At 43.9% G+C, this 16,915-nt stretch overlaps 2 protein-coding genes across 2 annotated transcripts in view; both read left to right on the plus strand.

Moving 5' to 3' along the window:
• The window catches only part of LOC146492294 (NACHT, LRR and PYD domains-containing protein 3-like), a 227,877-nt gene that overhangs the window by 146,958 nt on the left and 64,004 nt on the right, over window positions 1-16,915 (plus strand). The window lies entirely within an intron of this gene.
• On the plus strand, window positions 1,153-4,508 carry LOC146492299 (uncharacterized). The gene is made up of 4 exons (XM_085151514.1): window positions 1,153-1,483; window positions 1,611-1,836; window positions 2,202-2,302; window positions 4,202-4,508. The coding sequence occupies exons 2-4, from the start codon at window positions 1,611-1,613 to the stop codon at window positions 4,406-4,408; spliced, it is 534 nt and encodes a 177-aa protein (XP_085007640.1). The 5' UTR covers window positions 1,153-1,483; the 3' UTR covers window positions 4,409-4,508.

Consider the following 16,915-nt stretch of genomic DNA (forward strand, 5'->3'; position numbering starts at 1 on the left):
TACTGTCTAAAACAGTCAGTGAGGAAAACTCAGTTTCTGCTTCCAAGCTCATTGTGAGAGGGCACATTGTGTTCCTGCAAGTGCTGATTTTGTCTGCATCCCTGAGTTTAGCGAGCTGCCTCCAAGCACTTGTGAAACCCAGTGTGTTAAGGCTGCATCTCCCAGATGTTTCCACCTTTCCAGCAGAGATGATAAATGTTCCCACAAAGGCTCAGCCAAAGACTGTTTGATTTTCTGAGTGTTCGCCTCAAGAGATTGCTCAGTGAGCACCTGAGTGTTTCTGGGACATCGGACACTAACTGGAACTTCAAGTCTGGTTCTGAAGCTGCACATGCAAAGACTGTTTCTGGTTGTAGAGACCTGGCTGTTCCAGGGATTGTAACCTCCCCAGGGCCTCCCCAGAGGCTGAGCTGCTGACCTCAGCTGACTCTGGAGCCTTGAAGGTAACTAAGTTTGCACCGCTCGGGTGAGCCATCTCAGCTGCAACAGCCTCCACAGAGAGCTCACGCAAGCTTACCCAGCCTGCTGAGGATTTTATGCTGCTGCAACCCAAAAGGCATCCTGAGCTGGCTGACTGCCACCCACAGCTTCAGCTGCCTCAGCCAGGGGTCTCCACACCTGCTGACCCTGCATCTGCTCTGACTGGGGGCTCTGGAGAGCCACGCCAGCCATCCATCTCTGCTGGGGCTCCTGTTTGAGAATGTAGGAGTGTAAACTTCAAATATCTGCTCGGTTTGTCAAGATATCACATATTTGCAAAAGTGCTCTGACATTTTTGGAGACGTCTGTTACCCACCATCTTGATAGCTGACCGGGAGGTCGAGGGTCATTAGAGCCGGCGAGAACAACTGACTCCCGGCACATCGTTTTTGGACGCCCACTGCCTTTGGCTATTCAGGTTTAAACATGATATATAAGTCACTTAGATAACGTAAAAATGTTATCGTTTGGCTTTTTTCAGTGTTGTTTGTTTGGTTTGGCTGAAGTTACAGTTTTCACACAGCTGAATAAACGTCAAACAGAAAACTGATTAAACAGAAATGTGAGACGGTCGAGAGTTTACTCCAGTGTCCTGTTATATTTTAGATAGCAAGGAGCAGACGGCTGAGTTTATTAAACTCCACCGAGACAGCGGTGACGCGGATCTGAAGGCCAGCCGCTCACTTCCCGCTCACTTCCCGCCTACCCGACCTTTGGAGGACCCGGCCCACGTAGACCTTGAAGGCCGGGTCCTCAGGAGGATGCAGCCTGTGAATTTGGACACGCCATGACACATGATGTTCTACAGCTGATGTGTTTAAATGAGCTCTACAGATGAACAGACTTATTAACGTTAGCAGCATAATAAACTGTCCTGTCACTGAAGGTGTCTGCCCAACAAGGACGTGGTGCTGAATGCATCCAGACCCCTGCTGACTGTCTTTGCAGCTTCGGTCAAAGGTACAGTGTCCACTGTGACCCTGAGAGCAGGATACAGCCAGAGGTGAGTCAGCAGTTACAAACTAAATGCTGCTGACATGAATCAAACTGCTGGATAAGCCACTGGTCATGAAAATGGCACCTTTCTGTTGGTTTTTGAGATTACTGAGAATATTTGAATTGTGACTCAGATGGCAGATCCAGGCTCTCAGCCTCCAGCTGAAACTTCCAGTCCTCCCCCAGCCAGAAGCTCTGATGCTGGGCTGAGAGACTTTGATCCTTCCCTGGATCCAGAAATCCAGGAGGGAGAAGGAGAACAGGACCTCCTTCCTGATCTGGAGAGGCCTGAGGGAAAGAAAGATGGAGCAGACAGAGCTTTGAACAAATCCAAACCTCCTGAGCTTCACCTCCACAAAGGTGCAGACACTGATGCACAGATTCACATGTGACACCTGCAGCGTCCAGCTTGTGCCGCTGACATTATCTCCACTCTGATACAAGCCTCATTCACTCGCTCACACACGTTCATACAATCACCTTTTCCTCACAGTCACACACATGAATGTAATGAGGGGAACTCGGGGTTCACTGTCATTCCTCAGGATACTTTGATATGCAGACTGGAGGCTCTGTGGATGAAACCACCGACTGTCTGAACCACTCTGAAGTGTTCATGATGGACTTCATCCTGATGAACACTACAATACTTGTTAGAGGCCTTTTATATGTAATAATATTCTTTTCCATTAAAGCTCTGAACATTCTCACTCTTTCTTGACCAGGTGTAACAGGTGAAGGACACCGGCGAATAGGAGGACAGAACCTGAGAGCCATTAGTCACATGACTTCAGCTGCTGCTGCCTCACCAACCACTGGCCCCTCGGTGAGTCTAGAGTTACAGCAGTGACCACAGGAAGTGCACACGCGTGATCTAAAGCTACATGTGATGCTGGGAGTGTCCAGGACAGTCGCTCCTGATCGGGTCTCTCATGGAAAGCTGGTCCCAGGAATTCCTGGAAAATTCCTCCACAAAAGAGAACTGGGAACATAAGTGCAGAGTGACAGAGGTGCTCAGCAACCCTGCTGTTATATGGGAATATAACCAGAATAGTCAGCAACCACTTGAAGTAAGTTAGCAAAAGAGAGGCGACTCAGACTGACTTCATGTTGGCAACGTGTCTGCATTGATAAATTCCAGTTATTCACAAATCAGAGAATAATTTCAGTCATTCAGAGACAGATTGTGATTGTTTGGAGGATGTAATCGTTTCCCTTCAGGGAGCGTGTTGGACGCTCAGTGTCCGGGTGATTAGCTGGCTGATGCAACTACTTAGAATCAGTTTGTGAATATGAAGAAAATCAGTGCAGTCACTGGACAAACTCTGATTCTTCCTAGTTTCACTCTTGTTTCAGTCCAGTGTGACTGAGGTGGTAAAAAATGATGGGAGGAGGTGATCTGACTTTTAGCCACACAGCTGTCTGCTAGAGAAAAAGCCTTTGTGCACAACTTTCTTAAAGGCAAACGGCACCATGTTCACTGCAGCTGCAGCAAACGCAGCAAAGAGTGAAAGTTGGACTGAGAATGTTGTGACTGTTTGATGAGAAAGAGCAGGGAAAACAACCATCACACACCCAGACACAGTGCTGGGATTAGAATTAGACTTTAGAGCCAAATGTAGGACAAAAGCTTTAATATGAAAGAGGAAAACCCAACAACAGCCAGAGCATGAAGCTCAAAACTATACCAATCACCAAGAAAGCTGACAGGCCTGTGACACATCAGAGACGCCGTTCAAATCATAAAGAAGTTGGTTTATTGACAAAATGGAAAAAACCAAAATAATCAAGTCAACCTTCAGTTTAGAGCGAGTCGACCAATCAGGCACAGCAGCAGCTCTAGAATAAGCAACAATTTTATGTCTTACAAACAACCTTTCATATACACACATACATATGGCTCATATGCTGTTTAAAAAGGGCTCAAAGACCCAACAGATTACACAAAGCATAAAAATACTTTCATTCAGACAACAGTCAGCTGTGCATGAGACAGAGAGCCGACTACAGTTAGTAAAATGGACTCACTTTGTTTCAGACACGACACAAAGTAACACAAAGCCACATAGAGCAGAAACATCAAAAAGGAGGCAGAGCAGCAGCAACTCTCCATGAGCTGTGAGGCTAACAGCCACCCACACTTCCTGTGATGCATAATGAAAACAACATTAACCTGAAGGATGATAACAACAGAAATAAGTCTAAGCTAACGTTACACAGCGCTCACACAGCGCTGACTGTACAGGCCTCACACAGCTACGACCTGCATCCACAACACCTGATTCTACTGAACACAAACAAGTTAATGATATATGAGCAATCCAGGGAAGGTTTCCAGGAACGTGAGGATCCACAGACAGCTCTACAACAGCATCAGTCAGCAACAATGTTACTAATCACTGACTCTTTCATCCTTTTATACTCAATCAAAAAGTGCTGTGTTCACATTTGTTTCTGCTGAAATCCAAAGACTGAAAATGCGTCTTTTTAAAGTTTGAATAAACTGACTGAACTTCTCACGAGTCCAACCGTGAGGAACATTTCCCCCCATGACACATCACAGGAGAACGTCTCAGTGGAGGGGGGACAGTAGCTCAGTTTAGGCAGTCACACTCAGAATCAATGCCTCCAGTCAGGGTCAAACGTGGTCCTCAGAAACCTGCAGATGTTTGGGCCAAGCTCTCACTGGTCTCTGCGTCTGTAGACTGAGCTGATGTTTCTCCAGGTGTCTGGTAAAAGGACGATGCTGCTGTCCAATGAGGCGAGGAGAGAAGTAGCCAAACAGGCGAGAGCCATGAAGGAGGAACGGCGGGCAGCTCTGGATGCCCGACATAAATACCTGATGAGCAGGCTGGCAGACGCTGGCAGCCTGGAGGAGGCGGCGGTGGAAGACGCCATGGTCTCTGATGACAGAGTAAGTTCAGAGACGTGATCCTTCCTCAGAGTTGAACCTTTGAGTCATTAATGTCTGATTCTTCCAGTTCAGTCTGATCCATGAATTCTTTGCTGCAAACGGATGCAAGAAGCTGATTTTCTTCTATCAGGATGTCAAACAGGTAACTTTGATCACATTTCAATGACTGACACATGAAGGTCTAACCGCTCTTCATAATCTGCTGTTTGTTGCAACGTACTTTGTATTCATATCTTTTAATATCTGCCTTTCTCCCAGAGTCTGTCCTCCCGTCAGTCTTCCTTTGTGGACGCATCAAACTCAGCTGTGGCTCAGAGGAAACTCTTCCTCACTACGGGGAACTCTGAGGTTGGCTTCAGCTTTTTATGTTTAGTTAATGTGAGAATCACAGAAAAATGTTGATATGAGTGGAAGGTTCTGCTGGGAAATTGGCAAAGAGCAGATTAATTCAATTCAATTCAATTCAATTTTATTTATATAGCGCCAAATCACAACAAAAGTCGCCTCAAGGCGCTTCATAGATACAGAAAAAAACCCAACAATCATATGACCCCCTATGAGCAAGCACTTTGGCGACAGTGGGAAGGAAAAACTCCCTTTTAACAGGAAGAAACCTCCGGCAGAACCAGGCTCAGGGAGGGGCGGCCATCTGCTGCGACCGGTTGGGGTGAGAGAAGGAAGACAGGATAAAAGACATGCTGTGGAAGAGAGACAGAGGTTAATAACAGATATGATTCAACACAGAGAGGTCTGTTAATACATAGAGAGCAAGAAAGGTGACTGGAAAGGAAAAACTCAATGCATCATGGGAATCCCCCGGCAGCCTACATCTATTGCAGCATAACTAAGGGAGGATTCAGGGTCACCTGGTCCAGCCCTAACTATATGCTTTAGCAAAAAGGAAAGTTTGAAGCCTAATCTTAAAAGTAGAGATAGTGTCTGTCTCCCGAATCCAAACTGGAAGCTGGTTCCACAGAAGAGGGGCCTGAAAACTGAAGGCTCTCCCTCCCATTCTACTTTTAAATACTCTAGGAACAACAAGTAGGCCTGCAGAGCGGGAGCGAAGTGCTCTAATAGGGTGATATGGTACTACAAGGTCATTAAGATAAGATGGGGCCTGATTATTTAAGACCTTGTATGTGAGGAGCAGGATTTTGAATTCAATTCTGGATTTAACAGGAAGCCAATGAAGGGAAGCCAAAACAGGAGAAATATGCTCTCTCTTTCTAGTCCCTGTCAGTACTCTTGCTGCAGCATTTTGGATTAGCTGAAGGCTTTTCAGTGAGTTTTTTGGACATCCTGATAATAATGAATTGCAGTAGTCCAGCCTGGAAGTAATAAATGCATGAACTAGTTTTTCAGCGTCACTCTGAGACAGGATATTTCTAATTTTAGAGATGTTGCGCAAATGGAAGAACGCAGTCTTACATATTTGTTTAATATGTGCGTTGAAGGACATATCCTGGTGAAAAATGACTCCAAGGTTCCTCACAGTGTTACTGGAGGCCAAGGTAATGCCATCCAGAGTAAGAATCTGGTTAGATACCATATTTCTAAGCTTTTCAGCGCCGAGTACAATGACCTCAGTTTTATCTGAGTTAAGAAGCAAAAAGTTAGTGGCCATCCAAGACTTTATGTCTTTAAGACATTCCTGCAGTTTAACTAATTGGTGTGTGTTATCTGGCTTCATGGACAGATAGAGCTGGGTGTCATCTGCATAGCAGTGAAAATGTATGTTATGTCTTCTAATGATGCTGCCTAGGGGAAGCATGTATAATGTAAACAGAATTGGTCCTAGCACTGAACCCTGTGGAACTCCATAATTAACCTCAGTGTGTAAAGAGGACTCTCCATTTACATGCACAAATTGGAGTCTATTAGATAGATATGATACAAACCACTGCAGTGCAATACCTGTAATACCTACAGCATGTTCAAATCGCTCTAATAGGATATTATGGTCAACAGTATCGAATGCTGCACTAAGGTCAAGAAGGACAAGCACAGAGATGAGTCCACTGTCAGAGGCCATAAGAAGGTCATTTGTAACCTTCACTAAAGCTGTTTCTGTGCTGTGATGAACTCTGAAACCTGACTGAAACTCTTCAAATAAACCATTCCTCTGCAGATGATCTGTTAGCTGTTTGACAACTACTCTTTCAAGGATTTTTGATATGAAAGGAAGGTTGGAGATTGGCATATAATTAGCTAAGACTGCTGGGTCTAGAGATGGCTTTTTGAGTAAAGGTTTAACTGCAGCCACCTTGAAGGCCTGTGGTACATAGCCGATTATTAGAGATAGGTTGATCATATATAAGATCGAAGAATTAATCAATGGCAGGACTTCTTTGAGCAGTTTTGTAGGAATGGGGTCTAAAAGACACGTTGATGGTTTGGAGGAAGTAATTATTGAAGATAACTCAGAAAGATCGATTGGAGAAAAAGAGTCTAACTTAACATCAATGGTACTAAGAGTAGCTGTAGTTAATATTACATCTGTGGGATGATTATTGGTAATTTTTTCTCTAATGATAAAAATTTTATTTGTGAAGAAGTTCATGAAGTCATCACTAGTTAACGTTAAAGGGATGGTTGGCTCAAAAGAGCTCTGACTTTTTGTCAGCCTGGCTACAGTGCTGAAGAGAAACCTGGGGTTGTTCTTATTTTCTTCAATCAGTGATGAGTAGTAAGCTGTTCTGGCTTTGCGGAGGGCTTTCTTATAAAGCAACAAACTATTTCTCCAGGCTAAATGATGATCCTCTAAATTTGTGACACGCCATTTCCTCTCCAGATTACGAGTCATCTGCTTTAGGGTACGTGTTTGAGAATTATACCACGGGGTCAGGTACTTCTGATTAGAGACCTTAGTTTTCACTGGAGCTACAGTATCCAGAGTCGTACGTAGTGAGGAGGTGAAATTATTAACAAGATAATCGACCTCTGTTGGGGTAGCGTTCAGATAGCTGCTCTGCTCTATGTTGGTACAGGGCATTGACGATGATAACAGTGGCTGGATTATATTCTTAAACTTAGTTACAGCGCTTTCAGAAAGACATCTACTTTGATAAAGTCCACTCTACACTGCTGCATAATCAATTATTGTAAATGTAAATGTTATCAAGAAATGATCAGACAGGAGAGGGTTTTCAGGAAACACTGTTAAATGTTCAGTTTCTATGCCATATGTTAAAACAAGATCTAGAGTTTGATTAAAGTGGTGGGTGGGTTCTTTTACATTTTGAGAGAAACCAATTGAGTCTAACAACAGATTAAATGCCATGTTGAGGCTGTCATTTTTAGCATCAACATGGATGTTAAAATCACCCACAATAATTATTTTATCTGAGCTCAGAACTAAATTAGATATAAAGTCTGAGAAATCAGACAGAAACTCTGTGTAAGGCCCAGGTGGACGATAGATGATAACAAGTAAGACTGGTTTCTGAGTTTCACAGCTGGGGTGGACAATGTTAAGCATCAGGCTTTCAAATGAATTAAAAGTCTGTCTTGGTCTTTCATTAATTAATAGACTGGTGTGAAAAATTGCTGCCACACCGCCCCCTCGACCTGTGCTTCGAGATTTCTGGTAGTTAGAATGACTCGGGGGTGTTGATTCATTTAAACTAACATAATCATCCTGCTGCAACCAGGTTTCTGTAAGGCAGAGTAAATCAATTTGTTGATCAATTATTAAGTCATGTACTAACAGAGACTTGGAGGAGAGAGACCTAATATTTAATAATCCACATTTCACTGTTTTACTCTTTGGTTCAGATGTGGATACTGTATTGTTCTTTCTTTGTAAATGTTTAAGTTGTTTGTTGCTGGTTTTTAGTTTGTTTTTTGTCTTTTTGGAAGCTGACACAGTCTCTATGGAGATGGGTTTTTGAGGGGGTAGCAGGAGGAGGGAAGCTGCAGAGAGGCGTGTAAGACTGCAACTCTGCTTCCTGGTCCCAACTCTGGATAGTCATATTTTGAGGGGTTTAATAAATTTGTCCATATTTCTAGAAATGAGAGCTGCTCCATCCAAAGTGGGATGGATGCCATCTCTCCTAACAAGACCAGGTTTCCTCCAGAAGGTTTGCCAATTATCTATGAAGCCCACATCATTTCTGGGACACCACTCAGACAGCCAGCAATTTAAGGAGAACATGCGGCTAAACATGTCACTCCTGGTCTGATTGGGGAGGGGACCAGAGAAAACTACAGAGTCCGACATTGTTTTGGCAAAGTTGCACACCGATTCAATATTGATTTTTGTGACCTCCGATTGGCGTAACCGGGTGTCATTACTGCCGACATGAATTATGATTTTACTGAATTTACGTTTACCCTTAGCCAGCAGTTTTAAATTTCCTTCAATGTCGCCTGCTCTGGCCCCTGGAAGACAATTGACTATGGTTGCCGGTGTCTCTAGCTTCACATGTCTGAGAACAGAATCACCAATTGACCCTGTGCACGAGAAAATGCTAACTTCCTGGTTTGAGACCGGATGTGGGGTTGTACATTTCCGGTAGCTTTACTTTGCGGTCAATCGCTACTGCGAAGATATACTCCAAAATTGATGTCCAAAACTCGAAAACGGAACGATCGCGTTAAGTTACAAAGAGGAGAAGGTGGGAACACTCACCACTGTTGTGTCATAAAAATCTAATGATCAATTTTGACGTTTAAAGAGTTTAGATCGATCAGTTGTTTACATCACTAAACACAAGCAGAACTACATCACTGCAGCAGAAGACACATCGTCCACATTCAGAAGCACATCTCTGTATAGTGACTGGTCTTATGATTTAAACAGGCAAATGTTCAGCATTCAAACTACAGGTGAACAATAGTCAAACCAGATGTTTTCCCCTTATGTCGATATCAGCTAGTCAAGTACACACCTACACAGCATGTTAACAAACCGTGAAAAAAAGCCACACAAAAAATTAATGATTGCTGGTAACGGTTTCTATACATTAGTATTTACGAAGGGTATGTTGTGACTTACCTTCAAAATTACAGCGGTCCCTCGCTATAACGCGGTTCACCTTTCACCTTGCTGTTTCGCAGATTTTTTAGTGCAAGTTTGCATGCTTTTTTACGTCCTGCGTCCTGATCGCTGCAGACGATCTCCTCCGTCTCTCCTGTACAGTACAGAATCGCTGCATCTATCGCTAGCAGTGTGACACTGAAGTGCAGTGCTGTATGTCCACGACGTACACGAAACGTTTTGCACCGTCAAAAATAAAATTGGCTACTTGATTTCACCTATCACTGGTTATTTTTAGAACATAACACGCGCGATAAACGAGGGACAGCTGAGAAATATAACATTTGAATCCATTTTCTCTTTTCCCCTGAGGCGTGGGGGAAAAATATCGACAAGTCGATGAACATCATTTACAGATATATTGGGTAAATGCCCGAGACATCTATAGAAATGTAAATCGCCGCTTTATTTATTTATTTGCTTAACTTGTTTTGGACCGTAAACAGGGCGCGAATAGGACACCGGAAACAAAGCTCCCCACAGGAGTTTCCGCACCGGAAGTAGCATATGCTAACGTGCACATAGTCAATTACCAGAGTTTGACCCCCAGCGGGTGTGTCACTGAGTGGGGAAAAACGGTTAGACAAATGAACGGGTTGGTGGTGTACCTGGGGCTTCTGTTTAGGACTATGCTTCCTCCTCACCGTTACCCAGCCGCCCTCTTTCCGCAGCTGCTTGGGGTCTGCCGGGGAACAGCTAGCGGGGCCTACGCTATCTTCGGCTGCACCAGCTACAGGGGCCTGGCTAGCTAAGGGTGAGTGAAGGGTGTGAAGCCGAGTCTCCAGTTCAGTAATCCTGGCCTCCAGAGCTGCAAATATGCTACATTTGTTACAGATATCATTACTGCTAAAGGAGGCCGAGGAGTAACTAAACATCTGACACAATGAGCAAGAAAGTGCAGGAGGGACAGGTGAAGTAGCCATGGTGCTAACGAGTCGGCTACGAGCTAAGCTAGCGAAACAGTACAGAGACAGTGAGTGAATACTTTGGCTATAAATTAGGTAGTGAGTACACAGAAAGTGTGCTTCGGATGAAGCACGTGAAGATTATACTATGAAAAAAGAATGTATTTAAAAGTTGTTAATTAAACTGCTAAGCAAATAAGCTACTCAGAAACACCACTGTGTTTGAGCAGGAACAGGAAGTGATACTATACCACAGAGCGAGCGAACACCAAGTGACAGCGCCACCGACAGGAACAATGGGGATCCAGTAGTGATGTGATATTGAACAGCGAGGCAGACAGTTCGTTTCAGTAATGCCAGTTTATTAGAAACGAGGACTGTGGGGCTGCTGGAAGTCAGGACGGCCGTTCTCTGGATAAACCTGACAGCTGAGGTGGAGAGCAGGATTTATCCACAGACGGCTTCTTCCAAGCAAATGTCCTGAACACACCTGAGCTGAGTGTTACACAGAAACGTGTCTTAAAGCACGAGCCTGGATCAGACTCGAAGACTCAGAGCTCAGGTGTGTGACGTCACATTGATCCACCTCTCAGGGTTTTTGTGTTCTGATGTATCTGATTTCTCTTTAAGCTCCAAACAATACCGAGCCTACGATTCATCATTGTCCTGTTCAGAGATGATGAGCCTGAGCGTGTTTGTGTTTCCATAGATCAAACTGTGCTGCTTTGTTTGGTTAACGAGGTGATTAAAGTCTTTGAGCAAACACTGGATGACTGACAGCTGCAGGCTGAACATCAGGAGGTTGAGAGGCTGAAGTCTGAGGAGCTCAAAGCTCCACAAACACTTATTCACAGAAAAAAGGACTACAAATATGGAGGAGCAGCAATCAGAATATGAGCTAAAGGCTACATGCTAATAACATTTCCCCTAGATGTGGTTTTAACCATTGACTGTAGAAAACATGGACGACGTGACAGCTCCCCAAAACTGAAGCCAAAACGTCTCTATCGCCCCCTGGTGTCTGGCTGCAGTATAGGTCATAAACCCCGCCTCCTCCATGTTAGCGGATGGGACTGGGGTCAGACTAAAATAAATTAATTCTCCTTAGATAATTTTTTCCCAAAGTTTCTTACTTTTGTTATCAATAGTTCTCATCACGCTGATTTATGTTCAAGTTTGATTCTAATTCCGACAGCGGTGATGATAAATTGGGGTGAAACGTCATCATAAGAGCTTTGACTGGCAGCTGCAGTCACGGAGAAACTTGCGTATCTCTGTTCGCGAATAGCAGATAGAGCGTAGGCTCTGAGAGGACGCCCAGCGTTTACGCAACGAAAACACGACCGAGTGTTTTAACCTGACAGCCTAAGGTGTTCTTCAGAAAACTGGACTACCCGACAGAAGGACCCGAGGCCCCGCTGCACTTTTTCGGTAAGTTAAACGTGTTTGTAAGCTACTCCGTAACTACCGTCCTTAACTAGCTCCTGAGACCTAGCTAGCTAAAATGAGCACTCGGCTGTCAGGGTTCGTTTAGCTAATCTGTGCAGGTGAATGAATTTACTAAAGAAATCAAGAGAAACGCCCCGGGCTGCTCAGTCACTAATTACTGTTACTGTACTTTTATTACAAGTATTATACTGTAAAAGCAACAGGCTGCACCCTGCTTCAGCTCCTGTGCAGAGCTGAATATTAAATATGTGCAAACAACAGCATGTTTTCAGTCTCTTGCCACATCTGTAAAGACAGTAACATTTTTTTAAAAAGCTTGTACTTCAGTAACTCCTTATTAATCAGGAACTATGGATTAAAGTACTGTAGAGTACTGTAATACAGAAAAAAATGTAAGAGAAGAACTTCAGATCCTGAGTGTGTGAGGACAGAAGAATCAGCTTTATTTCAATATTGAGGGATAAAATTTATATCTGAGTTTGATGGTTCTGTTGTCTTTGTGATTACAGGAGCTGCCCTCAGATTCAGACCTCAGCACCACCCAGTGACAGCAGACAAATCATCCAACATGTTCACATGTTAACTGCAAAATGAACTGAAAACAGTGCAAAGGTTAAAGTACCACACGTGCTGTAGTGAAAGCTGCAGCTGTTTTATTGAGAAAGTTAAAGACAAAAAAACAAAAGGATTAATCACTCATGTAACTGTGTCACTGTATATCAGCATTAACAGGACCTCAGTTTGGCGTTTCACAACGCTGCTGATCTCAGACCTGCACAGCTTCTGTTTTAAATACTTGATGTACTCAGCTGCATGAAGAGCATATGAGATTTTCTCTAACACAATTAAATAAAACCTGATGAAGGTCAAAGGTCGTCACTTGTATGTTGAACTACAAACTTGTCATCTGGAATTCTTTCACAGTTTTTTGCAGATAGTGTGTTATTTACCATAAAGTGATTCAGAGTTATTCATACCAGAGTAACCAGAGAGGATCATATATTTTTAAAAATATAACTTTCTACAGGACTGAATATAATATCTTTATGTAAAAGTCCGGAGCCTCTGGGGAGTATCTGAGTATTTATAACATTACACAAACCAAAGGTCTCATCACAGTGTTGATGAAATGCTGGGTTTATCCATCTCCTGGGGCGGGCCTACAGAGGAGTGCTGAAGATTTCCCTGTGAGGGAGCTGCTGGTGAAGATCATGAGTCCTGCTTGATCAATGCGATGAGCTACAGTCTTCCTGGTGTTTCTTAAATGATGCCTCTTACAGCAGGTCAACAGAACTTATGGCACAGGACAGCTGTGATGAAAGAAAGGGAAGAAGTTTCTCCAAACCTCTGGACCCAGGAAACCCAGCTTGGTCCTGATGGTCTCCCTCACTAGTTTCTCTCCAGGGTGAATGTATCTGTTGATATAATATGGACTCTATTATTAAATGAAAAGAACAAATTAGACTACACTACTGAGACGTTTTGCTGATGTTTTTAAAGTCTCCAAGTGACGACCTTTGACCTTCATCAGGTTTTATTTAATTGTGTTAGACAAAATCTCATATGCTCTTCATGCAGCTGAGTACATCAAGTGTTTAAAACGGAAGCTGTGCAGGTCTGAGATCAGCAGCTTTGTGAAACACCAAACTGAGGTCCTGTTAATGCTGATATATAGTGACACAGTTACATGAGTGATTAATCCTTTTGTTTTTTGTCGTTTTTGTTTAACTTTATCAATAAAACAGCTGCAGCTTTCACTACAGCACGTGTGGTACTTTAACCTTTGTACTTTCTTCATCAGTTCATTTTACAGTTAACATATGAACATGTTGGATGATCTGTCTGCTGTCACTCGATGGGGCTGAGGTCTGAATCTGAGGGCAGCTCCTGTAATCACAAAGACAACAGAACCATCAAACTCAGATATAAATAAATAAATTTTAAATAAATTTTATCCCTCAATATTGAAATAAAGCTGATTCTTCTGTCCTCACACACTCAGGATCTGAAGCTCTTCTCTTACATTTTTTCAGTACAGTATTACAGTACACTACAGTACTTTAATCCATAGTTCCTGATTAATGAGGAGTTACTGAAGTACAAGCTTTTAAAAAAATTGTTACTGTCTTTACAGATGTGGCAAGAGACTGAAAACATGCTGTTGTTTGCACATATTTAATATTCAGCTCTGCACAGGAGCTGAAGCAGGGTGCAGCCTGTTGCTTTTACAGTATAATACTTGTAATAAAAGTACAGTAACAGTAATTAGTGACTGAGCAGCCCGGGGCGTTTCTCTTGATTTCTTTAGTAAATTCATTCACCTGCACAGATTAGCTAAACGAACCCTGACAGCCGAGTGCTCATTTTAGCTAGCTAGGTCTCAGGAGCTAGCTATGGACGGTAGTTACGGATTAGCTTACAAACACGTTTAACTTACCGAAAAAGTGCAGCGGGGCCTCGGGTCCTTCTGTCGGGTAGTCCAGTTTACTGAAGAACATCTCAGGCTGTCAGGTTAAAACACTCGGTCGTGTTTTTGTAGCGTAAACGCTGGTCCTCCTCTCAGAGCCTACGCTCTATCTGCTATTCGCGAACAGAGATACGCAAGTTTCTCCGTGACTGCAGCTGTCAGTCAAAGCTCTTATGATGACGATTCACCCCAATTTAACATCACCGCGGTAGGAATTAGAATCAAACTTATGGGAAAGGAGACCCCTTGAACATCAATTAGCGTGATGAGAACTTTTGAAAACAAAAGAAAGAATCTTTGGAAAAAAATTATCTAAGGAGAATTAATTTATTTTAGTCTGACCCCAGTCCCATCCGCTAACATGGAGGAGGTGGGGTTTATGACCTATACTGCAGCCAGACACCAGGGGGCGATAGAGACATTTTGGCTTCATTTTTGGGGACCTGTCGCGTCGTCCATGTTTTCTACAGTCAATGGGCTGTATGTTGCTGTTGTACATGGCACAGGACCAATCTGAGTCGCATGACTTGTTAATAAACTTACTACCCTGTTGGGTAGGAAATAGATATTCTGGAGTCTGTCGTGAATGAGACCAGAATATAACATGGTGGCAGCGGAGCGGATAGCGGAGCAGGTAGCGGAGTAAGCTGCACGGCCGGAGTGGACCACCGGGTGACGCCTGTCGAAGCGGTGAGCAACTAGCGGCTAATTGAGTTAGCACCGCCGTGAGGCATGGAGGGCCTTAAAGCGCCGCCGACACTGGTATTGGACTCCAGTAACCTATCACGGACATGGAAGACCTGGAGGGACGAGTTTATGCTCTATTTGGAGCTGACCATGGACTCAGACGGCGAACAGAAAAAAGTAAGCCTGTTCAGTTATCTCGTTGGTGAGAGCGGCAGGGAGCTGCTAGACACGCTAATGGGCGACACGGCGAGAGATCGGTGGACAGTTAAGGACATTATTGAGAAGTTTGATAATCATTGCAATCCTGTAGTTAATGAAACTGTGGAGCGTTATCGGTTCTTCACGAGAAACCAAGGTGCCAGTGAGACGATCGACAGCTATGCGACAGAGTTGAAGCTGCTGACAAAAACGTGCAATTTTGGAGTAATAAGGGACTCACTGATTCGTGACAGGATTGTATGTGGACTTAACAACCCGAGTTTGAGGGAGAGACTGCTGCGTGAGAAAAACATGACGCTGGATGCATGCATACAGCACTGCAGAGCCGCGGAGCTGTCGCGGGAAAACAGCAAAACCATTTCGGGAGCTGCAGTGGAGGAGGTGCATGCTGTGCGTGGAGCTGCGCGCCAGAAAAGGATCGGCGACGCAGTGGACTGTAAGTTTTGTGGCAGAACACATGAAAAAAAGAAAGAAAAATGTCCAGCATACAGGAAGAAATGTAAAAAGTGTGGCAGAGAAAACCACTTTGCAGTTAAATGCACGGCACATTCAGAGCAGAAGAGAAGGACGAATGTACACAACGTGACAGCATGTGAGAGTGATGAGTATGAGGACGTTCTCTGTGTTACAGAGGCTGACATACATGATTCAACTACAAAGAACACTGACAAAGTGAGAGGCACTCAACTCTTTGCAGGCATGCTGATGGGCAAAGAGATTGTAAATTTTCAGATTGACTGTGGTGCCAGTTGTAATGTAATGCCAATCCACATGCTAAGCCCGAACACACAGTTGGAGGACACACAGACAGTGTTGATGATGTACAACAAAAGTAAGATAAAGCCGTTGGGAAAATGCAAAGTTAAGCTACGTAACCCGAGAAATCAGAAACTGTATCGGTTGGAGTTTCAAGTGGTTGACAAAGACTGTAAAGTACCACTGCTGGGCAAGAGAGCCAGCGAAGCGATGAAACTCATAAAAGTGCACTATGAAAACATCTTGAAACTGGACAGCATCGTTACTTCAGAGCACCCAACAGCCAATGAGTGGAACATGGATGAGATTAAAGCAGAGTATGCCGATGTCTTCACAGGAGATGGCTGTTTGGAGGGAGAGTTAAGGCTCGAGGTGGATGAAACTGTGAAACCAGTGCAGTTACCAAAACGGCGTGTCCCTATTGCAATGATAAAGCCGTTAAAAAAGGAGCTTCAAGATCTTCAGCGCAGAGGCATCATTACACCAGTAGAATGCAGCACAGACTGGATCACTGGGATGGTTGTGGTCCAAAAGCAGAGTGGGGACTTAAGGGTGTGCATAGATCCAAAACCCTTAGACAAAGCCCTACAACGGAGCCACTTCCCATTGCCCACCATTGAGGACATTTTACCAGATCTGTCAAAGGCTAAAGTGTTCTCTGTCTGCGACGTGAAGAGTGGGTTCTGGCACGTGAAACTGGAGGAGGAGTCAAGCTACCTGACAACATTTTCGACTCCATTTGGACGCTACAGATGGCTGAGGATGCCAATGGGGATAAGTCCAGCTCCGGAAGTGTTCCAGAGGAAGCTCACACAAGCTTTGGATGGACTGGCAGGGATCGACATTATTGCAGATGATGTGCTGATCACGGGTCAGGGGGACACAGATGCTGGAGCAGTACGTGACCATGACGAGAAGCTGAGACAGTTTTTGACTCGTTGCAGGCAGAAAAACATTAAGTTAAACGCAGACAAGTTTAAACTTAAACAGAAGGAGACTACGTA

This window comes from Neolamprologus multifasciatus, chromosome 23 (genome assembly GCF_963576455.1).
Source record: "Neolamprologus multifasciatus chromosome 23, fNeoMul1.2, whole genome shotgun sequence".
In the NCBI taxonomy this organism is placed as follows: domain Eukaryota; kingdom Metazoa; phylum Chordata; class Actinopteri; order Cichliformes; family Cichlidae; genus Neolamprologus; species Neolamprologus multifasciatus.

Excerpts from the sequence above, each read along its gene's own strand:
- LOC146492299 (XM_085151514.1), top strand. The coding sequence starts at position 1,611 with ATGGCAGATCCAGGCTCTCAGCCTCCAGCTGAAACTTCCAGTCCTCCC. Across the intron at positions 1,837-2,201 it reads TGAGCTTCACCTCCACAAAG|GTGTAACAGGTGAAGGACAC; the intron begins GTGCAGACACTG and ends TTTCTTGACCAG. Across the intron at positions 2,303-4,201 it reads CACCAACCACTGGCCCCTCG|GTGTCTGGTAAAAGGACGAT; the intron begins GTGAGTCTAGAG and ends ATGTTTCTCCAG.